Source organism: Centroberyx gerrardi, chromosome 24 (assembly GCF_048128805.1).
Source record: "Centroberyx gerrardi isolate f3 chromosome 24, fCenGer3.hap1.cur.20231027, whole genome shotgun sequence".
In the NCBI taxonomy this organism is placed as follows: domain Eukaryota; kingdom Metazoa; phylum Chordata; class Actinopteri; order Beryciformes; family Berycidae; genus Centroberyx; species Centroberyx gerrardi.
Window position 1 is genome coordinate 16743662 of NC_136020.1, and position 26980 is coordinate 16770641.

Below are 26980 nucleotides of genomic sequence, written 5' to 3' on the forward strand. Positions count from 1 at the left end.
TCATGTTTTCCCCACTCTTTCATTTCTCCTTTTCTTGCTTTTATTCTTTCCCCGCTCCTTCATTTCTCCTTTTCTTGCTTTTATTCTTTCATTTCATCCTTCCTTGTTTCCCTTTCTTGTTTTCTTTGCTTTCTTGCCCCCACATCCCCCTCTGAGACACCCCCTCCCTTCCTCTCTCTCTCCCTCCCTCCCTACTTTTCGCCACAGTGAAGCAGAGGTGGTCCAACCATCATTTACAAAGGGCAGAGGGCAGCTGGACCCTGCAGCCCCAAAGTTCAGCGGTGGCAGAAAAGATCCTGCATTGACACTATGCACACACACACACACAAACACACATAATAGCCACGTACATACACTCACCGGCCACTTCATTAGGTACATCTGTTCAACTGCTTGTTAACACAAATATCTACTCAGCCAATCACGTGGCAGCAACTCAATGCATTTAGGCATGTAGACATGGTCAAGACGATCTGCTGAAGTTGAAGTTTTTCTGAAACTGCTGATCTACTGGGATTTTCACGCACAACCATCTCTAGGGTTTACAGAGAATGGTCAGAAAAAGAGAAAATATCCAGTGAGCGGCAGTTCTCTGGGCGAAAATGCCTTGTTGATGGCAGAGGTCAGAGGAGAACGGCCAGACTGGTTCGAGCTGATAGAAAGGCAACAGTAACTCAGATAACCTCTTTACAACTGTGGTGAGCAGAAAAGCATCTCAGAATGCACAACATGTCGAACCTTGAGGCGGATGTCACTTTGGTAGCCGGTTGACACTGAGCTGAAAGCTGATACCTACCCAGTATTAGTAAGGTGTACCTAATGAAGTGGCCGGTGAGTGTACACACACACACACACACACACACACACACACACACACACGCACACAGACAAAGATGTGCACAGTCACACCCACACAGACACGCACAAACCTTTAATGGAGTGTTATCTATGGTACATTAGCTGTGCAGTAAGAGACCCAGACACACACACACACACACACACACAAAGACGTACACACACACACACACACACACACACACACACACACACACACACAAGAAACCTGCTGAACTGCCAAGCTACCCCCTCCACACACACACACACACACACACACACACACACACACTCACACACACAGAGCACCACCCCCCGTTCCTAGTGGCAGCTATGCTCTGCAGCTTCATACGGTGTTATGGACCCTCACTTCAGTAAAGTACCAAACAAAGCAGCAGTTAACAGTCCAAACCCCAGTCAATAACCTCCCACAACCAAAAAAAAACAAACAGGCACACATACACACATACACACACACACACACACCTTTAATAACGTCTTTTCTGCGGCACATTAGCTATTGTGCGGTAATTAATGGGAGAGTCATGGCGTTCAAAAAGCCAGTCTCTCTGCAGACTAGGAGCTGTAAACCACAACAATGGCTTAATGAGTAAACACACCGCGTCTCATGAATAAATTATTTGTGCCTTGCAATTAATTTTCCCTATTGAAGTTTAAAAAAAAAAAAGAAAAAAAGAAGGAACTCGTCTTCATAAATCACAAAAGGGAGGAGGTTGGGAGAGAGAACATGACAGCAACTGTGTGTGTGCGTGTGTGCGTTTGATGCAATTTGTGTGTGTTTTCATGTGTATGTGGTTGTATCATGTGGTGTGTGTTTGTGTGTGTTTGCATCTGAGAGCATTTGGGTGTGTTTTCATGTGTTTGCATCCGTTTGTGCATGTTTGTGAATATTTGTTTGTCTCAGTGTGTTTGTAGGTGCCTGTGTATGTTTCTGTGTCTTTGCATGTATCTCAGGGTGTTTGTGTGTGTGTGTGTGTGTGTGTACGCATTTAAAACTTACCGAGAGGAGCTTCCACGCAATCGGTCGGACCTGTCGTGGGATTCCGGACCAGCTGAGTTTCCGTAGCTCCTCTGTAGAAGAAAACAACAAAAACACCAGAGCCTTTTATTTTCTTCCCATGTTTTACATTTTTTCCTGACCATAGGTAGAGTCCCAGCAAACAGCCACAGCAACACTGAGTTTGAAGTGAAACAAACAACAAAAACTAACTCATGTCTCAATCTAAAAGCACAGCACCATAAGTCTAGAATGTCCATATATCATGATAAGTTAATATTCAAATAAGTGACATTTTTAGACCACGACTCGATCAGGATCAGCCAGTCATTCCTGGACAACTGAAATCAATCTATCAATCAATCAATTACTCAATCACTCACTCGCTCTCCATCCCTCCCTTCCTGCCTCTCTTTCCCCTCGCTGAAACTAGCATCTGATGGAGATGGAAGTGGGTTTTTAACTACATTATCTGCAGGCCGGGTGAGAGAGCCGGCAGGCTATAATGTAAAATAAATCTGACGAGAGGTGCAAATTGAACTTTTAAATTGGCGGAGAGTAGTTCCCTTCGGGCCCACGAAGACCCAGAAAATATGGCTTAATGCTGGGTGCCGCACATTACATCCACCGCATATCTCACACACACACACACACACACACACACACTGACAGCAGGAAGGGGTGGGTTGGGGTGAGAATCGGCAGTGTCTGAAGATAATACGTATTATTATCTAGTATCTAGTAAGCTGTGACTTCTATTTCTTCCTATTTTCAATGAAGGGCTGATTCTACCTTAATCTGACATAATAACTAGACTACGATAAAGCTGTAGGATCCAATTTCCCTGCAGCAAAAAAGAGCTCTTGTCCAAAAACAAAGCTAAACCTATTGTTTGTGTCAGCACTTTTCAAATGGTTTTGCATAGGGACCCAAATTTTACCTTGGCAATGATGTCTCTGTCTAATACATTAGATAATACAATATTTGTCCACCCAACTTGTTCTGACCCTGTAAGAACACCTTGCAACCCACTTTTGGGCCACGAGAAACCATAATCCTAAACTTTCAATATGGGAGTGGGAGGTATGTAAACTGCCCAACTCTCCTCATCAGATGCACAGGACTCTCAAATGGCTGAATTTTGTTTGGGCAATGCAGAACACATTTTATTTACACAAATAACTTCCCCAACTGTTGCAAAAGCCGAGTGGAAGCAATGAGTGACCTTGTCTACAAGGCGCAGGCAGCCTGAGATATTCAAGATGTATGACTGTGCATTTTTTCGGCACTATTTCTTGAGAAGCAGGTGGTTCCTGGAAGGGTTCTCGCTAACGTTAACTCATCCATTATTCACGGATAGCTCTCCCTCTGCCTGCGAGTTTAGAATCCACCATTAGCATTCAATAGGACACGTTGCCGCATTCAAACGGAGCCAAACATAAAAACTCGATGGGAATCTCTTCACTTGTAATTGCATTGCCGCTGTTGTTTTACCTGCATTCCAAGAGTGAAGGTAGGGGGGGAAATTGATTTGAGTGCAAATGAAATGACACCGCCTTAACATACTTTTCTGAGTAAAAAAGAAACAGATGTACCTCATGAATAAGCCAAATTCCTCCTAGACTCTTATTCAAGGCGCTGGCTGGAAATTGATAAGCCCTTCGCACAGAGTGAATGGTATTGATTAGTGCTGCCAAATGACTCGGCCTTGCCTGTTCTTCAAGGCAAATGCAATGGAGAGTCAGTGACAGATAGCAGAATAGGAAATAGCAATCGGCTAAACAGCAACGGGCTAAGTCCATTGGCTAAATTGAGTGAAACGCATTAGGGCTTGTTCAGCTGATGAGAGTAGCTATTTATTCACTATAGTTCCTATACATCCTCCACTTTAAATTTCTCCCCTACCTTGTCCCCAGTGACTTTAATTACATAGAAATTCAATAGAGTGATCTAGCGCACAGCATGGTTCTGCTGGTTCATAGGGAGCCAGAGCCTCATAGTATGGGAGCGTTTCGATAACCCCAACACTAGGCCGTGCTACAGCAAGTCACTTTTAACAGATGAAAAAACTCTCTCAGATATGACGCAGACCATAAACGTTGCAGCGCAAGGGGCGGTGCAGGGATTCAACTATGTTCTCTCTGTCTCTGTCTCTGTCTCTCCTCTCTCCAATCGCTCTCTCTCCTCATGAGCTCAAGAATTGGAGGGAAACATGTTTATATGTGTGTCCGTATGCATGAGTGAGTGTGTATGACCGCCAAGGTGGGCTGCCTGCAAAGAGATCCAGCCTTTGCTTAAGGAGCATGAACCAGCTGAAGTGGCGCTACGGTGGGAACCATCTTTGACAAAGTCCAAGTAAGGGTGAAACCTTTATCTGGGGAGTGGTGTTCCATTCATTATGCTCCAAAGAGCTAGTCAAGGGTGTCTCTCCTCTCGCCTCACACCCTTTGAACCTTCATTTGTGCTGTCTGACGAAGAAATGAGTCCATGAATCTTGCGGGCCAGGGCTTAATTAAACTATCTGTTACATTTCCCCCACCTGGCATTAATCTCACCATAGGGGGTAGGGAGAAGAGGGCGGGGGGGGGGGGGGGGGGGGGGGGTTTCAGGAGTGAGGCACAAGTTGGCAGTCTTTCCCTCCTGAGGCTGTGCTGACCTCCAGAAAGCTCTGTCCCCGCTACTCAGCGAGCTCTGAGACATTGCAGGAATGGCTTGCAGAAGAAAGAAGTCCATGTGTGTTTATCTGTCTGTCTTTGTGCATGCATGTGTACTTGTGTGTGATGGAATGTGTGCATTTGAAGAGCAGTCTATGTGTGTGTGGATATGTTTAAATGTGTGCAAAGGGCAAAGGGCAAACATATACTTGGCGGAATGAGCACATCTGCCCATTAGACCCATACATCATACACAGAAAACGCCGCTCCTCCTGCATTCCCTGCCTTCCAAACACTCTCCAGCAGCGAGCCAGACCACTGCAGAATCCAAATCACAGTTTCCCCAAAGTGAGTCAAAATGACTTATAGACCCACAGTTTGACTGTCAGAGTACCAATGCACTGCAGTGGTATAGCACATGAAATGACAATGTGAAATTCTACTAGGAAATCATGTATCATCATATTCTTCCAGTTTCAGAGATTTTAACTGACTTGACTAAAAAGCTCCTTTCAGTGGAGATCTCCATATAAAGAAATGTCTAATCCATATCTGTGAAACAGGCTCTGTAGTGACTCACGTAGGACATATGTCTAAATTCTTTAGAGTGCATACAGGCCTACTCATTTCAGCTTCAACTGATCAATTTCTGAGGAATAAAATTCCATTTCCCACAGCAGGCAGAGACAGAGAGGGTGACATGAGCATAGTTGACATACTGGCTAAATTGCAGATGTCGTTTCATTAGTGCGAGGCTAGCTCGTCTCTCAGAAAACATATCTGGCTCTCCGGGGTATCTCTTGTGCATTATGAATGAGACAGCCAAGCCCAAGCTGCACTGAAATAAATTAAAGACACACCATGACATTTTGAATATTAGTCTGTTATTTTTGTTCAGTGGGTACTTGTCACAATGTGAGGGAAAAGTTTCTGCAACTGTCCCAAGGCAAGGGGCATCGCCAGCTGCAAGATAGTTTATCAGCTAGGGGCTAGCTGTCTCCATTATTTTCAATGAAGAATGCTAATAATGCTAACAGGCTATTTTTAGTTGACAAATTCAGTCACTTCCCCCAATGTGCCTTCCAATGTGACATGTAGCCTACATAGAGCTGAGCAATAATCTTTTTCAGTGGAATTATATTGTGATGATATGGTGATTTGGGGATGTCGTGACACACAATTCTGCTGTCTAAATTAATAATTTAAAAACTCCTAAATACCTAACTTCACACCTAACTTTACCATTCGGTTCAATGGAATGAACATTCATTTTATTATTTAATGTGATTTTGCATGTGAGCCATATTATGATATATATCAATATCGAAATAAATCCTTATGATTATGATTATATTGATTTTAGCCATAACGTCCAGCCCTACATGCACATATTGGAAAAAAAAAATCAACAAATTCAAATTGTGAAGGTATTCCTCTAACAGGTCTCGATAGAAACAATGCAGTAGCAACACACAGAGGCAGACTACAAGCTGGGTTTATAATCAATTCGCCTCCCAGGCAATCATTTCAAAATGTACATGTGAAAGTGCAAGCGGAAACAAGCGAAAAGAGAATTTTCCTATTGGGACCAATAAAGTATCACATTATTATATACATGCTTTGGAATTAGTGTGATCAGTAGCACGGGTGTTTATCATGCTGGCAGGCACTGGCCTCAGGGGATTGAGTCTGGAGAGAGAAACTCAACCCTGGAGGAAGCTATATTCTTCACTGGCATGAATACCACCTGTAACACCGGCAGAGAATGTGCAACTCAAGGGCAACTGCTGCTAGTCCCTCCTCTGTGTTCTTGTCTACTGTACTCCATTATGCATGAACTTACAGGGCCGCACTTTGTCTTGGCTGGAGTTAAGCTGGGGACCACAGGGGGTGATTAGGACACCGTGTACCTTCTGTTGAACACCATAACAGCTGCACTGATATGGGACCCTCGGAGGTAATGAATGCTCAATGACTCTTACAACATTCAGAGGGCAAAATCAAACTAAATATCCACATGTTTTTATTAGATTAACCCGTATTTAACCACGCAAGATGACTAGCAACGACTTGTGGGAGCTGTGACAGGGGGAGGGAAGGTCACATTCATGCGCACACAGGGGGCTTCCCAGTTCCCACAGTCTTGTACTGTTGGCCACTCAGCAGCTCCAATGAAGCAGCTGGGGGTTAGGTGCCTTGCTCAAGGGCACCTCAACAGTAGATGTTAAGGGAGGCCAGAACGTGTCTCATTCGCCTCCCTGGCCCAGGTTCTTTCAGCCTGCATGAGGATTTTAACCACCAAATATCTGTCAGAAGTCCAATTCTCTAACATTTAGAGAGGGGCCTTGATTGGGGTTCTTATTCCGAGGATCCCATTCAGACTGGAATTCAGGTTTTTGTAATGATTAGATGCGAACGGGCAAGTGGACAGTCAAGTGCCAGCACTTGAGTCATGCATGTATTCATAAGACCCATGTCCTTATCGCTGTGTGCTTCCTGAGTGGAACTAAACAACAGGGCTCTAGGAGCTGAAGGAGCTGAGGGTGAGAGGCTCTTCCTACAAGCAGCAAAGCAAGATGAGGCTGTTGTGTTACCAAAAAAATGAGGCTAGATGTATGAGTTTGTGTGCATGTGCGATTGTATGAGTGTGTGTGTACCTGCACTACCTCTCTGCCTGCCTACCTGTCTGCCTGCCTGTCAGTCAGTCTACCTGCCTGTGTGTATGGTCCTGTATGCAGGCCAATAAGAGGAATGGAAGACAGCCCAGCAAGGAGGGAGGAAGTGCTGTCAGTCAGTGCTGGCTGAGCGGGGAGCTGATGGGAGCAGGAGGGGAGACGGTTGGCGGGCCGGAGCCATGCACTATTCAGGCATCGCTCAGACGGAGCGCGACCACTCGGGCACAACACCACAAGGTTCTCAGCAACACACACACACACACACACACACACACACACACACACACACACACACCTGCCAAAACAGGGGCTTGTATTTTGGAATAGCAGCTGCCTCAGCAAATCCTAACAACATCAAGACAGCAGCACTAAGTCTTGTCAGATGTAGTCCAAATTTGAGTTTGGTGCAAATCCAATATGTAGGCCACTATACCTTATATCATTTTGTACTGAATTTAATTGTTTAGTCAAAAACTAAGCCTAATGTTTGTACCTGTTGCTACTAGCCAGAAGACACATAATAGATTTCAGTTTAGTACATTTTCTTTATTGGGACAGCTAAGAGTGCTCATGAACTCAAGGTATGTTAAAATATGAACCTGAAGTTTGTATGGCAATGAGACCTGACTGGAGAACCTACATCAGTGGTCCTCAGGTGCTGCTGTTTTTGCTATTCTGCTAGGTAGTTAACTGCAAACCAGCAGTGTCCCGGACCACGAGTTGAGAACCACTCACCCTTGGGTTTATTATTAGAACATTAGAACATGCTCATAGATCACCAAGTGCTCTTGTCTTAAATATAGCAGGAAGAATCCTTAGGCTTAATGTTACAGTATCACCAACTTGTGAGACAGGTCCTCCCTCCAGCCAAACTACCATGACAGGTGTAGCTCTTAACTAGATTTCAAAAGACATCTTTAAAAACAAGTTGTGCAACAATGTGTGTATTTAATCCTATCTTAAATACTATGCTCTATGCAACTAAGAGAAACACTCTGGAATTGTTGGACACAGATTATGAAATGTTTCCATAACCCTACAATCTGTTTCACAGCAGCAGTAAAACACAATTATACAATAGGTAATACATTAAAGCAATCTGTTTGGTCAAATTCCAATCATGCTGATCATTTTCATAAAGAATGACTAGCTCTGCTTTATTGATAGTTATGCCAATACTTGTAGTAGCCAGAGAGTTAATTGGCAATGTATCTTGTTTTCTCCATTTTTGGTTCGAATGTACAGTATGTACACTACTTGGTAGAAAACCTTTTAGACACTACACATGCACTGGCAGCTGTTGTATATACGTCATAACACTCACAAGTGCTTTCTTCACTGTGATCATGGGTGCCAGTACTCCATCTATTGCATCACTGTCATACCCATTAAAAATGCCCTCTTGGGTATTATTGCTATGGTAAAATCTAGGCAAATGCCATCCCACCTAGTTCTGCAGGCCGCCTGTGTATTGTCGCAGTGCTGCAGGCTAGCAAAACTATACCATCCGGACAGACACCTTTATCATGCAGTGTATTAAAAAGTTAAGCTCCCCTCCTATAAACCTTGAATGCTGTGAGAGAGTCCTGAATGGTCTAACTCATCTAAAGGACAAAGTGATGGCGCCAGGGAGCAGACGGCTCGTAAACTAATGGGACTCTTGTAAAAAGATACTCCCCCCTGGATTATACCTGCTCAGGAGGCCTGATGGATGGCCCATATGGTTGGGAGAGGACACCGAGCATAGATGAGTATACAGGTGAGAGAATGTGTGTATGTGCATGTGTGTGTGTGTGCTATAGCAAGGACTTGTACTATCAACTCTCTGAAGCTCCCCCCGCCTTTAACTGATTAAGCTAAAACAGGTTCCAAAATAAGTGACCTGGTGACAAATTTCCAAAACAACTTCACTAAAGTGCAACAAATTTGCTAAATTGGATAGATGCTTAGCAGGAAATATCTTGACTTTTTGAATTGTAGTTATTTTTCCTCAGCTGCTACTTTTCATATTGTGGTTTCCGTATTTCAGCTGCTCTAAAAATAACTTACTATTCTCAATTAAACCAAAACAGAGCCGCAAGAGAATGAGCTAGCACAGTGCCACTGGTACTTGTAGGTTCAGTGAAGCTAATACTGCTAACAAGCCTGTTTTAGGAGAGGAGAAAAACAAAGGCTGAAAGTCTTTCCCCACGCTGTGCCAAGTTCCCGAACAAGAAAAAACAACAGACAAAAATTCAAAATGTGAATCAGTTTTAGACAGTAATGGGATACGGAGGTTGGACTACAGCGTCTACAACATGTTACTTGGCTAAGCAGCAGAAGCAGTAACAAGCATTGTTACATAGTTATTAATTGGTAGTGATTTAAACTGGCTCTCAGGTTGTTGTCAGGCATAGCTAGTCTTTGGGTTCACTAATGAATGCCAAACTTTGACTGGCACTAAAAAAAAACAGAAATCTTAAGATTCTCACGCACACATACTTAAGAGTCGCAGCTGATTAGGCCAGCTCCATGTCAGCTCTTTTAAAAATGCCTGGGATTGTTGGGGATTGGGGGCTTCTTAAGTCAAGATACCATCCAATTTGATGAAAAAGTAACAAAACTACTAAAAAATATGTAAAGTTTTTTGTTTGCACTTAGTTCGTAATGAACCGATTGTTCATTACGGACCAGTTCCCTTGTGATGGCAGACTCCTCGATTGGCATCATGCAGCCCACCCAACAGCTCAACTCTCACCACAGCCTTTCTAAAGGCTTCTGAACTGACAGAATATAGGCCTAATTATAATTTCCAAAATTATATATCATTGCTCAAAGTTCATCATTCAATATCTGTAGAATATGGAAAATCCAGTCTATGTAAGCGTTATTATCTTGTCAACCAAGACTTAAGTTACCGCCTGTCCTTTAGAAAGTATCATTTGATTTACTTTTTGTTTTTTTCAAATAGTGGACTTCTCATTGCCTTGGGACTCGTTGGCTCAGTCAGTGTGGTGAGACAGCACATCAAATCAAAAGGCTACGGTCTTTACATATCTGGTCCATTAAGTTAACTTAAAATTACCAAGGCTTTAGCTTATTTCCGTGGCTGCTGAATGGATGAGCAGCAGTAGCAGGCTAGAAAGGGGATGGCATTAGTCTTAAGGGTAGAGAAGCAGGCCTGCGAATTAGGGCTGCACAATTAATCGTGTATAAACTTATGTTGAATTATTATTATTATTCCTCCTAAACCTCTGGTTCTGGCTGGTCAGCTTGTCATTTAGAGGCCATTATATTCTGAAAGCCTAATTGGCAGGTAAAATAATGATGAATTTTGGGATTGGATAGACACTATGGGCTTTGGCCACAAAATTTCTTCTCCTACACTTAACCCAGTGCTCAGCTTCCCAGTGGCCAACAGAAAACAGGCGTGAAGTGTGAGGCCGTTTCTGAAAAAGTCGTACATTCAGAAGTGTGTTCAGTCAACCTTCCCTTAGAAAAGAAAGAATGAAAAATTCATATAAAAGACCACACGCTGTACCATATGAATAAACTAAGCCAGACAATGTAGGAGGCTACTGACACAGGAGACAGCTGGTGGTCGGACCAGCCCTATTAATACCGGGGTTTAGCCTGAGGATGTGCTAGGAGGCACACACATGAACATTTATGCACACATAACAGACACCATTTGATGCTGGCTTAGTTACTGTGCAGCATCACACAGCGGAGTAGATTTTTTTTTAAAGCAGACAAAAACCTGAGAAACAACAAAATACTTTGGCTTCAAAGCAAAGTATTTCAGATAGTATTGACTTTCTTAGAATAGGACAAAAATACAGACAAAACAACCAACAATACCGTCAATAATAGGCTTACTGGTCCCTTTTCTTTCCCTCTAGCTTACTGCTACATCACCAGGGTGCTACTGCTGGCTTCTCAGAAATCGTCAAAGAGAGAAACCTACCACTGAGCATTTACATGGAAACTCCTCTCACCGTAAACTTGCCATATTCTCTAGAGATTTACCTACCTAGACAGCCTAATGCTGCACCGTCTCCTCCTCTACAATTTCCGTGCCCGTGACGCGCCTCTGAAATTGTCGCCCTTGCGCGGTGCTTTTAAACGTGGCATTAGGAGTGACATAAATTGAATTACACCGCCACTTCCCGCTTTGATGGCAGCTATTAACTTTGCAAACGGCGCTGATAGTAAGCCTATCATGTGGTGGCTAGCTGTGTAACAGGATTGTGGATTGTAGCAGTGTGGAGTGAGCGACCGTGGCGGAGGTAGTAGGCCTGCTAACCGTAGCAGCAGCAGCAGCAGTGAAGGTGATGGTGGTTGGAGAGAAGCACACTGTAGTGGTGGAGGTGTAACAAAGAGCTGCAGCACCCCCAACAGAGGGCAGCGAGGAAATGAGTGTGTGTGTGTGTGTGTGTGTGTGTGTGTGTGTGTGTGTGTGTATGTGTGTGTGAGTGAGTGTGTATACTTGTTTTTGATATGGATGGTGTACGAGAGGTTGTCATTGTTTGTGGTGTCGGTGGTGCATGGGTATCCAGCGTGTGTTGTATATGTGTGGGTGTGTGTGTGTGTGTGAGTGTGTATGTGTCCATGTGTATGCAAGTGCATGTGCGAGGTGAACTAGGCCTGACATGAGGATTGGATTAAGAGCAAATAGGAATGGAGAGAAAATGTAGAAGGAGAGGTGAAGCAGAGAAAGACAAACAGGGAAAGGAACAGATAAAAAGCTGGAGTAAGAGATAGAATGAGGATAGATTGAGCATCACCATAGCAACGACCGCGTCCCAACCATCCGGCAATAATTGCTTGATGTCAAATGCCAGCTTTTAGCCTCAAAAACTATTAAAAAGAAAAATAAATGCAGAAAGTCTGTGAAAGCTGGCCTTGTGACTTGCATCCATTAGGGAGCAACTGGTTCACGCAAAACAGTGAGTACTAGACAGTCTGGAAGAAAAAAAGAAAATACCCATTACGAAGAATACACACACATTTGCACACACAAAAACAACCACATACACACACACACACACGCGCGCACACAAAAACTACCTATTCACAAATGTTAACTGGAATAGGCAGAAAGATGAAAAAAAATAACTTTGGTCTTAAAAAGTAATGTTAAACGACATCTGAGAATATTTTCCTCCACTTTTGTTTGTTTTTTTTTGGTCAATTTTCCAGCTGAAATGGCTCCCTCCTCACTGAGTGTACGGTGGGTGCCGTGTTCAGGTTCATTCAGCAGACAGGCTTGCCTCAGGACATCCAGAATAATTAGCCGAGATCAAGCCGACATCAATCACCACACTCTCACACACACACACACAGGTCATCACCTTCTACATGACCTTACATGCTAAACAGGCCGCTGTCACCACCTGTCGAAAGGTTCACAGGAGAGAGAGAGAGAGAGAGAGAGAGAGAGAGAGAGAGAGAGAGAGAGAGAGAGAGAGAGAGAGAGAATGCAGGTAGAAATGAGTGAAGGAGGACTCTTCCATCTCTCTTTCTCAGCGTGTCTCCCTCTCTCAATTTAATATTGTCTTCAAACCAACAGTTTTATCGGCACGTTAAGGTTTTACTATATCACTCTAGGTATAAGCGGGCCTACTGTGCGACTCGCTGCTGCTTAGCGCACTCTGCTGCACCCCCGACTAGACAAGCTAGGTCGTAACACCGAGTCTAGATAGCCATAATACTGGGTTATGGCCTTAGTCCGTTGAGTTTAGAGAACCATACACACACACTAACAAACAAATACAGATGCGCACACACACACACACAGTTACAGACAGGACAAACACACCTGTGCACTCTGGAGACGGGCAGCCCTGGCATGACGGAGGGCTCGACCCAAAAACACGACTGCCTCCGCAATTAATTACACCATCCAAGTGAGGAACCAGCCAATGGATCATCCCAGCCTCCCCCCCCTCCCCCCCTTTTGGAGCTCAAGGACAGTCGTTCGAATGTCCCTTCTACACAAGGGGGCACCGTCCCCCCTGAACAGTGTCTGGTGTGTGCGTGTGTGAGCAAGTGTGTGAATGTGTGTGTCACAGACGGTACACAGGGACACTGACCTCCCCTTAAGGACAAGGAGGTCCATCCATCTCTGTCACCCTCCCTCTTCACCCTCTCCCTCTCTGCAAACTGCAAAACATCTGTTAATCTGTAAATCTGTCAATGGTCAATGCAGCGAGAACTCTTTCAAGCCAGTAGGAGCTCTGTATTATCATGATGAAGGCATTATATCGTCAATCTTCAACATGAAGGCTCTCATTCCAAATTGCTCTATTATCAATTTTGGGGGAAAATTGCTACCTGAAATTAATCAGTCAGATGATTTCATCCACAAAAATACAACCACTTTACGAGCAAAGGTCTAAAAATGATTCATAAATTTAATAGTAACCCATAATATGATTTACTTGCCAACAATCATTTTGTTAGATGAGGTGCCATCAATTCCTTCAAATGGTGTCTATCTCATTATGGAATGAAAATCTTAATATGTTTTATTTGCTGTATTTTTATCTATATCTTATTCTTTTCTGCTGCAATGACCCAATTTCCCCACGGTGATCATTAAAGTTTCATCTTATCTTATCTTATCTCCCCCTCTCCCTCTCCCTCTCCCTTCCCCTATCCCCCTCTCCATCCCCCCCCACACCCCCTCTCCTTCACTTAATTATGTCCCGTGAATGAAGTTCATCTTTCATGCTGCCAGCAGCCGGCAGCGTGGCTCGCCCGTTCTGGGCTATCTAATCATGGCGCAGAGACTAAACTAAATTTAGACAGCCGACTTGTGATGCCTGGCAGGCCCTAATGGGGGCTGACACCTCGAGACACTCTGCTGATGTACAGGATACACTCTGCACAAGCAAGCCGCTACCACCGTCGGCTAACGCTGATGAGTTGTGAACCGCTTCGTTTTGTTCAAAAAGTTTCCAAGGGGATCGCTCATAGAGGTGAAGTTCTATGCTGGCTAAGGCCATTCAACTTTAATGAAATCCAACATTTACATTTTAGGAATTTAGCCAACACTCGTAGCCTGAGAAACTCACAGTGAGCTAGTAGGTAGGGCAGGGGTGGAGTGCAGCAAATGTTTTTTGAGAGGGCACTAACTCAAACTAACGCAAAAAAAATCAGCTAAAAACGTTCTATTCTAAAACAATCATCAGTACTAAATACCACAAATGAAAAGCCCCAACAAATCCTCATTTGTTTTACTGAGAGATGTTAAATATCAAATACCTGAGAGGGGATTTAAAGCCCTCTCAGTCTGAATGTGCATGACGCAAGTGAAGTAGAGAGTCTTGCTCAAGGGAAGCTGGGTATGACGCATATGTGTTGATGGACACTCTGGCTGTTGCAGGGATCAAACCTTTGATCTTTCAGTGATGGGACAGTCTTTCATAGCCCTAGGCCACCCTGCCACCCTGCCTACAAAGACTCAGTGATAAAAAAAAAATTAAAAAAAGCACATGATGTTAGATTGACCGCCTCAACATAGATGTAAAGAATGCTTGGGGAGCATTTGAAATAGAAGTTTGTCTCCTGTTTCACCAAAAAAAACACACAGCAATGGATCTTTGCATGTGTACATTCCTGTTGCTAATTGATTCAAGAGAGTAAAACTCAATGAGCTGACAGGACAAAACCTTGGTTGGCGTCTACTGAACTAATATGTTTGCCCTGGCCTAACCGCTGCCCCTGCGTATGCATCCCCTTTCAAAATCACCTGGGGCCATTACTCTGTGAAAAGGGTAAGAAATTAACTTTTGTACGCAAGTCACAGTGGCTGGTGGCAATTTACATCTCTGACTGCAGCCTTGAAGGTGCATGAAAAATGTAAGGTGCATAAAAATGTAAAAACAAAAAATAAATTGGGGTGTTCAGAGGTTTTAGAATAACTTTTATTCCATCTACAGTTAAAAAAATGATACTTTGACATTAGACATGATTTTAGTTATTTTTATTCACTAGGCACATCTCACACAATGTGGAGAAAAAAGCTTTTGTACTGGCACTTCAATTAATTGAAAAACTACTTGTTAGCAGTGATATCATTAGCGCTGGTGAAATTTTGTGCAACTTAAGCATATTAAACTTTTGCCCTTTCTACACTGAAGTAGTTCCCACTCTCTTTTTGTATTTAGCATGTCAGGGAAGTTAACAAGCACATACCCCTTTCTCTTGTTAAGAACCACACTTTTATCATTCTCTCACTTGTTTCACTTCATGTTCCCCTTCTGTCAGGCATACTCACACACACACACGCACACCAAATGACACAAAGACAAACCAAAAACCATCCAAGGACATCTGATGCACGTCCCAGGCCTTAACACACAAGAGAACTGAGCACAAAGGGCTTTTAAGAGAGACTTTAGAAAGAATTTCACAGTGCCTCCTCCTCCAACAATCCAGACAACTCCAATCTAAACTTTTATGAGTCAATCGCTATGCTTTTACCAAAACTGACTCAGGTTAGGGTAACACACCAGCATCTAGAACAATAAAGCAATATTTCACTTTGGTCAACTAATTGTATAAATTAAAATTGTGACTTGTGATTATACACAATTAGTTGTTCACCTGTGCTCAACCCATGCTGGATGTAACTGCAGATGCTGCTGTGAAATAACCATGGTAATTATTCAGACTTCCAAGTCATTGCTCTGCCACCTCCATGCAAGGTTAGCTTTAACAACTACAACTCTGCAGACGCTGGGCAGTTACTACTCTCTATCGACAAACGTAAGCATTCCACCACATAATGATCTGTCTGTAACTTATGGCCTGGTTTCTGGCTGGCTCGACCACAAACCCTCCAATAACAAGTTCCATGTGACTATGAATGTTGAAAATATGATGTGTTGTTTGATCCAATTCAAGTAGCAAAGCGGGGGCATTTCAACGTAAAAGTGAGTTTAACCAGAAGAGCTACACCATGCGATATCTACAATTGAAATTGAAACAATGAAATTGATGCAACAAGTAGTTGTTGGGGTATGGCAGACGCAGAAAGTTAGCTGCAGAGGAAGGAAAGTGAACTGATGAGAGGGAGGTCTGCTAGGATTTAATGGCCACTGGGGAGGCGGCGGTAGGAAGCAAAGTCCCTGGGGTTGGACGAACAATAAAGGCCTGACGGTTGGTTAGAACAAAGGCCTGTCCTTTGTTTTTGTTGTTGATGGGTTTTTTTCCCCTTGTAATCTGCATGTCCAGATGGCTGGATGACTTTCCCCTCACAGCATCGTTAAAAGCACAGCACAGCTGGCTGACAGAGAGCGAACAAGACCAGAAAGAGAGGGAGCAAGAAAGAGTGAGAAGCAAAAGAGAATGAGAAAGTGCATAGGAGAACACAAGGAAAAGAAAGACAAAGCCAGACAGTAAGAAATAGAAAGTGAGAGTGAGAGAGAAGAGGATTGAGCAAGAGTAACAGTAAGACAAATTGACAGAGAAAGAGAGACAGAGATGGCAAAGTTTTTGAATGAGTGTCTCTTACCCAGGTCTGTGTTGGGCCCAGCCAGGAGCTGTTTGAACTTGTCCAGGCGGGAGGCTTCCCTCTCGGTCATAGCCGGGGTGCCGGATGTGTTCTGGTCGGCCATGCGAGCCACCAGGGGGATGACGGGCGGCCGGTGGGGCAGAGAGCGCTGTCTGTGGAGGGCTGCACGCTCACCATCTGCATCTGGTGGGTGGACAGAGAGGAGAAAGGGGATAGGGTTACACAAACACACACACAATGAATAGAGGACTTTCACATGATGTAGCGCGCCCTCTGGTGGCCATGTTGGACTCCCACAGCTCTTTGCAATGACTGATGAGAACAGTTGACTGTACATGTAAACGAAGCAATAGTTGAGGACAGATGATTTCATCACTGATACAGCTAATTGGTTTAGATAGTGTCAGCTTGTTAGTTTGCTAGCTAACTATAGCATCTGATCAGCTGAACTACCACTGTCTACATCTGATTTTGAAGCTACACTTTGCACGCTGAATTTCATTTGGGCAAACAGGGTGAATTGACAGCATCTCAATTAGGGGGGATGGGATGCTCTTCTCTGTTGCAGCCCCACTTTGTGATTTAGGCTACCAAGACGGGTGTGTTTTTACACAAAACAATAATAGCTAACATTAGCTGGCTAGTACCTAGTAGTGGTAGCTAGCTACCAAACCCCACAGCTTGATCAGATTAATTGAGCTGATATTTCTACTACTAGTCCAACCCCTACAAGTCGAAGTACTTAAGAGTAGGGACTGGGGCAAAGACAAGATCATTTACTACAATATGTCAGAGTAAGCTAAATTTAGAAACCCTTAGCTATACTTTTACTTTCGCTTTTAGCTGTAACGTTACTGTATGGCTCCACAACCACGATATTTATCTTTTTCAGAAATCTCTCTTTTTTTCGCCTGGTTGTAACACATTTAATCATTACTAGGCCATTTCTGCAATGGACCTCCAAGACGTCACCAGCCATGGCTGCTGGGACATTTCTGATTCAACTGCAAAGCCTCTATAATGGATAAGTTACACACAGTGAGTTACACACACAGAACAAACCAGACACACACACATGCAAGCTATGTACGAGCCGATGAAGTAGAGACTTCAGAGTGATTGATTTGACAGTTTGAAGCTTTTGGAGGATGAACTGTCTGCTAGTGAGATCACAAGTGAAGTGACCAAATTAAAAATTACTGGCCGATAAACATGCTTGATTTTATCCTGTTCTTTCTTTAAACACTGAAGTATATTAGCTACAACCAGGGTGCGAACTACAGGGCAGCCAGGGGGAGCTTGGCTCCCCTTAATAAGACATGAGCTCCCCTGAAAACATGATTTGTGAAATTTTGGGGGGTCTCTAAAATATTGACAATATGCTGTTTTTGCCATGCATTTCTATTTTTCTGTATCTTCATCATCATGGATCATGCGTAAAATTAGGCTATTATTGATGTATGATTCATGCATGAGGGTGATTCATCACTAATTCATTTTAATAAAGATACTGGCATGCATGCTATTCTTGCCATCACCATCGAAGCGTGGCGGTGCAATATCAAACTTGACTCACTAACTCAAAGATCAGAAAAAAAACAACTTTGTCTGTTTTTGATTTAATGCTCATACATTTGTGTGTTTACAGGCTGTTTTGCTATTTGACCTATCTATCCGTGTCTTATTTGTGCCGATAAACTATAGAATATAGTACATCACTCTGCAGAGTATACTGTGCCCTGCTTTAGTTGACCGTATTGTATCATACTGTGATGTTTGGTTTTGATACCCGTGTGGAGGTTTGATGTGGTCATTAACTGATTATTATATATCAGATGTGCTGACATAAAGCAAGTAGGCCTACATGCTTGCAGCTATGAATGTTTCTTTGCAACAAGAGTCACAGTCAGTCCTCTCTTTGAGGCCCCCCCCCCAGTAAAAAAAAAGTGAGCTTCTCCTAAAGCCATGGTACAGTTCGCACACTGGCTACAACCATGAATCCCACAGATAATAATTCATAGCCACTGATCCTACTGATCCTAATTGTTAATTCACTTATTTATTCCTAATCAATGTGATTCAATCAGTTCTCTAGTGACCTTAGGAATTTGCTGAAAAGTAAATGTGTAGATATTCAGTGGTCAGCAGTGGGGGAGGGGTGAGATGAATAATCTCTTATACAAGCCTATCAAAAACATGACTTTGACTTGTCTATGAGAATACAAATTACTTATCAAAGAACTCTAACTTTGGTTAAAAATGTATTATATCTGTTAAGCTTTATTAGTTTAACAGATTGAAAACAAACAAGGCGATCGTTCACTGTGTCCATTAATTCTTCTGGTCTATGCTTCTGTCACAGTCAACACAAGTGAACAAAAGTGAACAACAATATTACATTTAGGCCACGCAAGGGTGCAGGAGCCCTGCAGACAGCAGTGCCAGCCTTCCTCAGTGCTGGGGGGAAACCATGAAACATCCAGTTAGATTCACACAAACAGTCCATGGCAAACAAAGAAACTGGAATGCTGCCTTTTTGATATCCATTTTAATTTTCACAAGAGCAAATAAAAAGCCGCAAAACTGTTCTCGACTGCTTTATTTGCACTTGTGAAAATTAAAAAAGATTATTAAAGCCAGCATGGCAGCTTCTTTGTGATGGAACCCTTTGTGTGATTTTAGCAATAAGCCCTTTTTTATCGTACTTTTAATTAACTTCTTACTTTAAAAGTGCCATAAAAGGAAAAAAAGCTGAGCTGGATCAAGTTAGTAATGTACACTTGTCTGTCACAGTGTACTGCTTCAAGTATTACAAGCGAGGGAACAAGGAAAACACATGCACACACGCGCGTGCACGCACACACACACACAAACATACGCAGACAGCACTCAGACAGATGGAAAGCAAACCCCCATTACAGACAATTACAGTAGCAGAGAGTGTATTTTTGCTAGACAGCTTAGAGGACTGCCAGAGGCTGGAGAGAGCCCCCTGGCCACTGGTTCTGTGTGTGTGTGTGTGTGTGTGTGTGTGTGTGTGTGTGTGTGTGTGTGTGTGTGTGTGTGTGTGTGTGTGTGTGTGTGTGTGTGTGTGCGTGTGTGTGTGTGCGTGTGTGGTCTGATCTCTTAAATGCAGTGTGTATAGTGGGACAGTGCATGTGTGCATGCATGTGTATGTCATGTGTGTGAGTATATATAGACAGAGAGAGACAATCTGGGCCTCGCTAATGAAAGCCTTGATGTGTGCCATTATCTAATAAGACTGGGGCAACTTTGTCCTCACTACTCTCCACTGTAGACACACACACATCTTAGAGGAGGAGGAGGAGGAGGAGAGGAGAGGAGAGGAGAGGAGAGGAGAGGAGAGGAGAGGAGAGGAGAGGAGGAGTTTAAGGTAGAGGGGAGCAGAGGAAAAACAGAAGAGAAGAAAGGACTGTGCCAAGAGAATTAAGAAGATGAGGAAAGAAGACAGGAGAGCAGAGGAGGAGAGGAAGGCACAGATAAGACAAGACACGGCAAGGAAGAGAGTAACACTGTTAATGCTAGTGGGAAATCAGCTCCTAACCAGTGGCCTGCCTTACTGCTTATCGTGCACGTCTACAGCATGTGTTTACCCACCTGCCCCAGTGTTTCTGTGCTCATATTAAACCTGGTGTATGCAAGCTTCTGTGCTTTTGCTACATGTTCAGCGTAGGTGCAGCTGGTGTCATCTTGCATATCCACGTATCCACACACAACCTGACAGTACATGCAGGCCTTGCTGTGTCTCCTCTGAGGAGATAAGCAGTACGGCCTGAAGGCAAGGATCTGCCTGCGTTATCTGTAGCCTAAACACAGCAACAGGCAGGGAGGCAGACAACCAGGCAGACAGGCAGATGACCTGCCAGACAGGCAACAGACAGACAGACAGACAGACACACAGCCAGGCGTTCACCCCAATAACAACAACACATACAGCTTCTGCTGCTATCGCTGCTGTCACACTCTAAAAAGCCATGTGTGCACCAGGGACATCTCTTCACAGCACTGTCTTCCTCTGTTCGTTGTTTACAAGGAAAAGGATACACTGTTTTCCTACATAAGGCAAGAGAACAGTATGTCTCTGTGCCAGGTTTTAAGTTAAAAACATTAAGATGACACTTGAAACATGTTTTAGGCAGTCACATAACAACAGTGGGAGCCATGACCCCGAGCAGTTGTTGAGTGTTGCTGGGTTAAAAAGAGGTGCTCAGTGGATACAGACCCTAACTGAGGAAGAGGAGGTGTTTTTCTTTCTACCGTCATCTGATTTTTGGATGGGGGGGGAGTGAAAAACAGAGAGGGAGAAAGAGAGAGATGCCCTACACAGACAGAGGTTATCATGTTGAAAAACTGCTCTTCATTCCAGTGTGTATGTTATTTTCTTTCTTTTCTTGTTTTTTTCTTGTTTTTAGATGCTCTTCATTCCAGTGTGTTTTTTATTTGCTTTCTTTTCTTATTTTTTTCTTCTGTTTTTAGATGATGAGAGTAAAATATGACAGCAGGGTCCAAAATTACCACCCGCCAAGCGCCAAATAAAACGGTAAAAATTGGCTTCAGTGGATACAGTCTTTGGTCTTTGTCTGTTCTCAGACTTTGTCCCAACTAACCACCATACACTCTCCCTCTGACCACGAGCCAATCAAATCAAAACAAAACAATGGCTCTGTAACAGACAGGCTTCTAATTGGCTGCCTGTTACACTCCTCTACAAAAAGCGTTAGCATCTAAACTTTGGCAAATTTTTCCTCGCGTTTCTCTGCTGCCCGGATGGTTAACAAGCCTAACGTCTGTTGAAATTTCATGTTATTATTGTTAAGATGAAGACAAAAAATAAAAGAAAAACATTGTATAAGTGAGTGAGCAAGTTTTAAATAAAAACTCTAAATCTGTTCTTGTCTCTTTATTAAATATTTCACTCAGTATCTGACTCTACACACAAAATAGCACTGGAAACAGGTAAGGTAACACATTTCTATGAAAAATGCATATTATTTATTTTGGCTGGTAAAAATTATTCTTGGCAGATACATTTTTTTTAGTTTACCAGCCCTTGGCATAATGACAAAAACAGTAAATTCTGGACACTGGATGACGGTGTTCACTAACCTTTAGGCGAGCCAATGGGAGCCTCGCTGTGTGACTTCACCAGGCGACCATCGCTGTGAGGGCTGGTCTCTGACGCAAACGACACCTCCGGGCTGGTCACCTCTCCCTCCTCCCCTCTGTCCTCCTCGTCTTCCTCCTCCTCCTCTTCCTCCTCTTGTGCCTCCTCCTGTGCCTCCTCCTCTCTCTGTTCTGGCTCTGTTGTGTCGTCCTGTCTCTGTCTCTCCTGCTGCTTGCTGTGATTCTCGATCACCTGTGTAGTTGACAAGAACAAAGGTATTTCAATAATGAGCATCAAGCTTTGATGATTTCAGAAGCTTTTTTTTTTTTAAAGTGATAAATAAGCTTGTATTCTCATAGCTAGGCGTATTATATACATGTGTTTTAGCATACATCATATGATAGTGCTCATGATGTGAGCACACAGACAAACACCTTTAGGAACATACCCAAATGTGTAGGTATCCATATACTTGTATATAAGTATATAAATAGACAGGCACACACAACCCAAGCACACATATACATGCACACACAGTTGTAGTGTGGAAGGGTGTCCGGGTATGTATACCTGCCCCCCCACTGTGAAGGTTCATGCCAAGAAGCCAGACACCTGTTCACACTGAGGTTAGTCATCTGAGGCTTTGAATGAGTGGAACTGAATTTAGCTTAGTCATGCAAAGGATTATAACGGAATTTGTCACAGTAATGAGGTGCATTTATCACACTATCCATTAGGTGTAGACCCTGTTAAGGAGGGAGGGGGGGGGTCTATCCATAGAAAGGGTGTCTGGTAATGTAATGAAACTCCATATATTCCATTTGTGGTGCACTTAACTTGACATCACAGCAGTTAACACAAAAACACAGGAGCAAGCATTTCACTTGTTAGAGGGATGGCCCATAAAACATAAAGATAAAGGGGTTCAAGGATAAGATATTAAGCTCTTTATAAAATTTTACAAAAGCACCGAATTCCATTTACCTGGTAATCAAAAAGATGTAATTATTTAATTCCATGTATTCATTAATTCCTAAAGGTAGATGCACACTGCAAGATTTTGTGAATTAACATGCAATTTTCACGCAGATTTTAAATTTGTGTGGGAAGTTCTAACTGGAACTAAACCTGCTCCTCATAAACATTGCAATATTTATTTATTTTTTAACAATGACAGTGCAAGTCAGTGGGGCTGAAAATCAGATTTCCTCTATATAATCAGATTTCCTCTATATAATAACTATGTAGTGAAATAGGAAGCCGTTTGGAAAGTGCCAACAGTGGTGGAATTGCTTTTGGATGGACTGAAAGGACTTCAACTTTAAAGCAGGGTGGCATAGTAGGGAGACTTGAGCAAGACGCTGAATCTTGTCATTCACCTTATTGGCTGTTTCCATGACCACCTCAATGTTCAGGTTCTGTGCAGCCATGGCGAGCAGCTCGTCATCATCGTCCCCGACATCCCAGGCGTCGCTGGTGATGCTCTCAAACTCCTGAAAGGTGGTGGCCTTCTTGGGCTTTCCCGGTGTGGCCGGAGGAGGCTTGTTGCCTGCCTTGATCAGGCTGGAAGACAGGGAGATGAAGATGGAGAAGATAGGGGGGAGAGGATGTGATGAGAGAAATTGAGAGAGAAAGGGAGGGGGGGCAGAAGTGGCAAGATGGAGAGAGAAAGAGAAGGGAGAATAGGGAGGGAAAGGGAGAAGAGGAGAATGAGATAGGTGGACAGGCAGACGGTGAGGGACAAGGGAGAAAAAGAGAAACGGAGACACAGTAAATCATTTTGACACTGACAGGTGTGCAAACAAAAGAAAGAAAAGAACTCTATCCCTTTGGTATCCAAGAAGAGAGAAAGGTTTGACAATTAATTAATCAACATTCGGCCTGAACGAGGTCTATAAGATATTCACATTTTACACATTGAGTGGCTTTTGACAGCATTTCCAATAATGACAATGAAACAAATTCCACAGAGACAAGTGTGTGAGTCAGCACCTATTCACACCGGCTCTTCGTCTCAAACATTTCAATATATATATTAAAAAAAAAAAAAAGAAACAGGTCTCTCACGCCTAACAAGATTGAATCTGGCCATGTTCAAATGACAACTTTTCACTGCAGTTCCTTTCTTTGTGCTGCAAGGACACCTTTTCATTCAGTGGGAACAAGAAATGCTACAGTAAAAAATAATTCAATTAATCTCACCTTTCTTTTTTTATCATGCGGTGTAGAGAAGGGGGAGGTAGGAAGAGGGAATGGGGGAATAGAGGGAAGAATGCGCTCTGATTTCTTACAAAGACAAGGATTACCATAATAAAGAGAAAGACCTGTTCATATTAGCCTATTTTTATCATACCTTAGAAGAAAGGAAGGAGTTTGAACTCATACCCTGACAAAAAAACAAGGAAATTAAATTCAACCCTCTGTGGAAATTCATATGATTAAACATCAATCAGCAGAGAGAAAGGGATTATTATTGAAGAACCAGGCTGTTTTACCGTCTTTGTGTGTGTGTGTGTGAGTGTGTGTGTGTGTGTGTGTGTGTGTGTGTGTGTGTGTGTGTGTGTGTGTGTAAAGCAACATTTGCAAGTCAATGGGTACGCACTCGTCAGAGCAGCAAGGTTCCAAACCCCACCTAAACAAAATATAGCTAGGCTTAGCTTACGAATGTACAATGTGAGGCCTAATTTGCTGTTATTCATACAAGACTTCAGCTAAATTGCCGCTGTAAGAGTCCAAGACAAATTTCCCCAAGGGGACAATAAAGTATATTGTATTGTATTGTACTGTAAGGTATTTTGTAAGTTATTGATGAGCCAATATTAGTATCTTACTCAGTAAAGGTCTTTTTACTACAAGGGAAGTGTAAACAGGTGAGGTACAGTCAGCGACGTGATGACAAAAGCCAAAAAAGCAGGAAGACTAATTTCCCACTAGAAATGAATGGGAGTTAGAACTTAAACCCATGTTTCCTGCACACTTTCCATTTCAAAGTGCCATACTTTTTCCAGACAGAACTTCTTGGCTGGACATAAACATATTCAGGGTGTTATATATTATTATGTTATTCAGGGTTCAACTTGACACAAACTGGTAGTGGCTGGGCAATACACTGTAGATAGGCAATAATCACTCTATAGCTGAATATTATTCTTCTCAACAACACATATCACAATATGTGAGATGAAAATGAGTATACAACAATCCTTTTCTATACTTTTCCAGATGTTTGTGCTATAACACATTTTTCAAAACCTGAAAATTATCAAATGAATTGTCCATATATTTCCAGACCTGTGTAGGTACCCTGTAATCTTGAACAAAAGAAGCATCACTTCCATTTCAATTTTTAGATCTCCACAGAAGTTACATGAGAAACATAGCCATGCCTTGTATCCTAGACCTATAAACAAATAAGGCTAGATTCGGTGGCAAAGAGTTTGCATCACACTCTATGTGCTGTGGCCATGGTTACACGAGTTTCCCAAAAACAAAAATAAAAAAAAATGAGAGCATGTCTTATTTCCGTGAAGCTGTAAGCTTCACTATCTATCAACTGGATTTTCAGGTTTTCACTTTCTTTACCCCAGCAGAATATATGAGAGGCCATCCAGTGCAAACAATGGGCTACAGGCCTTAAACCTAGCTCCAATACATGCTGTTCTTACTGGCAAACAGACACACTATGCATCACATGAATTTGGATCTTTTTCTGAATCCACTGGAAAGTGTTCACTGGCAAATTCAACACATCACTGATCTCCAAAATGTCAACTTTTCAGAAACTAAGGAAAAAAGCCTTGTTTTTAGCTTGATGACAATGCATTTTTTGCATTATCCAATGGGCTTTGAAAGGGTTTTATAAGCCCAAGAGGTCAGAGACCCATATAATCCCATATAATCAAGCTTATAATCATATAATTAATCTTCAACTGATCTAAAAACATTAAAATCGCCAAAACTGGAGATACAAGGTTTTCACCCGACAACGACGATATCTATATATATAGTGTGATCCACTAAGCCACCCTTGGTGAATTGCGGTGGAAGAATACTGTCGGAATAACAGGTGAACCAGTGAATGAAGTGCTGCCTGGTGCATCAGAAGTGCAATATACAGACATTTAGACAGACAAACAGGCAGCAATCAAGCTTTACAAATGGAATTTAAATATCAAATATCAGAAACAAAGAAGAAGAAAGAAGAGATTCCTGAAAAATATATATATACAGTATATACAATAAGTGTGGTGACTAAGTGGGTCAGCGAGGGGCTTTTTACAGGGCTCAGTAGCATCATATGTATTCTGGTGTTGCCAGTGGACTCGAACAATTCAGTATAATCTACAAATTCTGTACTTTTGCTGGTAATGAAGGCAACATTAACCTGACAGATTTTGGAGTTTGGGACAAACATTTTTTCCCTTACAATGAGAAAGAACACAACATAACAGGTCTACCCTTTGAACCAAAAATAGTCCAGATTTAAACCTGCTTGAAAATCTAAACATCTATGAATCAAACAAAATTATGGAATCCCCCATGTTCAGAGGAGATATTTTGGCATCCAATGTTTCAGGCAGGACAAATCTGTGGCATCAGACTTTACAAGATGCTTGAGACCAAAAGGAGAGAAGGGCTAATGTCAATTTGGGTCTAGACTACTCTGATAACACCAGGGTACTCACAGTCTACTGAACCAATAATTACGAAGTACATTTAACTTACTTAGCGTGAAGGAGCGGGTCGAAAGGTGGATGTTGAGCGCCATACACATGCTGAATGCTGTGGAAGGGAAAAGGAGGAAATGCAAATGAATCAGCTGATTGATAGCTGGTTGCCAAGCTAGCTAAGTTAGCTTCTTATAACACTATCCAAAACAACACCTGTTAACATTGTATAACTGAGGATAAGTGAGATGAAAACGGTGCTATTCCAGCGTAATGGCATTAAAAATGTGTTACTGTAATTAGAACTATGCAACAGCAGTGTGGGTAAATTGCTGAACTGTTAGCCACTGTTAGCAAGCTGTGCTAGGGAACCAGTTAGCAACGTAGCGTATAGCCAGCTGGTGTAAAGTGTGTGTGCGAGACTAATATACAGCAGACAACCTGGCGTTATAAGGTGTGAAACCCATAACATGTGTGCAATAACGCAGGGCAAGTCAGTCAGTGA

The 26980-nt window shown here is 42.7% G+C and overlaps 1 protein-coding gene across 2 annotated transcripts in view; it reads right to left on the reverse strand.

Annotated features, from left to right (window-relative positions):
* tbc1d22a (TBC1 domain family, member 22a) overlaps nucleotides 1-26980 on the reverse strand; it is a 127870-nt gene that overhangs the window by 100628 nt on the left and 262 nt on the right. For both annotated transcript variants that reach the window (XM_078282084.1, XM_078282085.1), the window contains exons 2-6: nucleotides 26534-26590; nucleotides 23188-23371; nucleotides 21811-22060; nucleotides 16684-16866; nucleotides 1856-1926 (exon numbers count right to left, since the gene is read on the reverse strand). In XM_078282084.1, the coding sequence (XP_078138210.1) occupies nucleotides 1856-1926; nucleotides 16684-16866; nucleotides 21811-22060; nucleotides 23188-23371; nucleotides 26534-26590 (745 nt within the window). The remainder of the gene's footprint in view (nucleotides 1-1855; nucleotides 1927-16683; nucleotides 16867-21810; nucleotides 22061-23187; nucleotides 23372-26533; nucleotides 26591-26980) is intronic.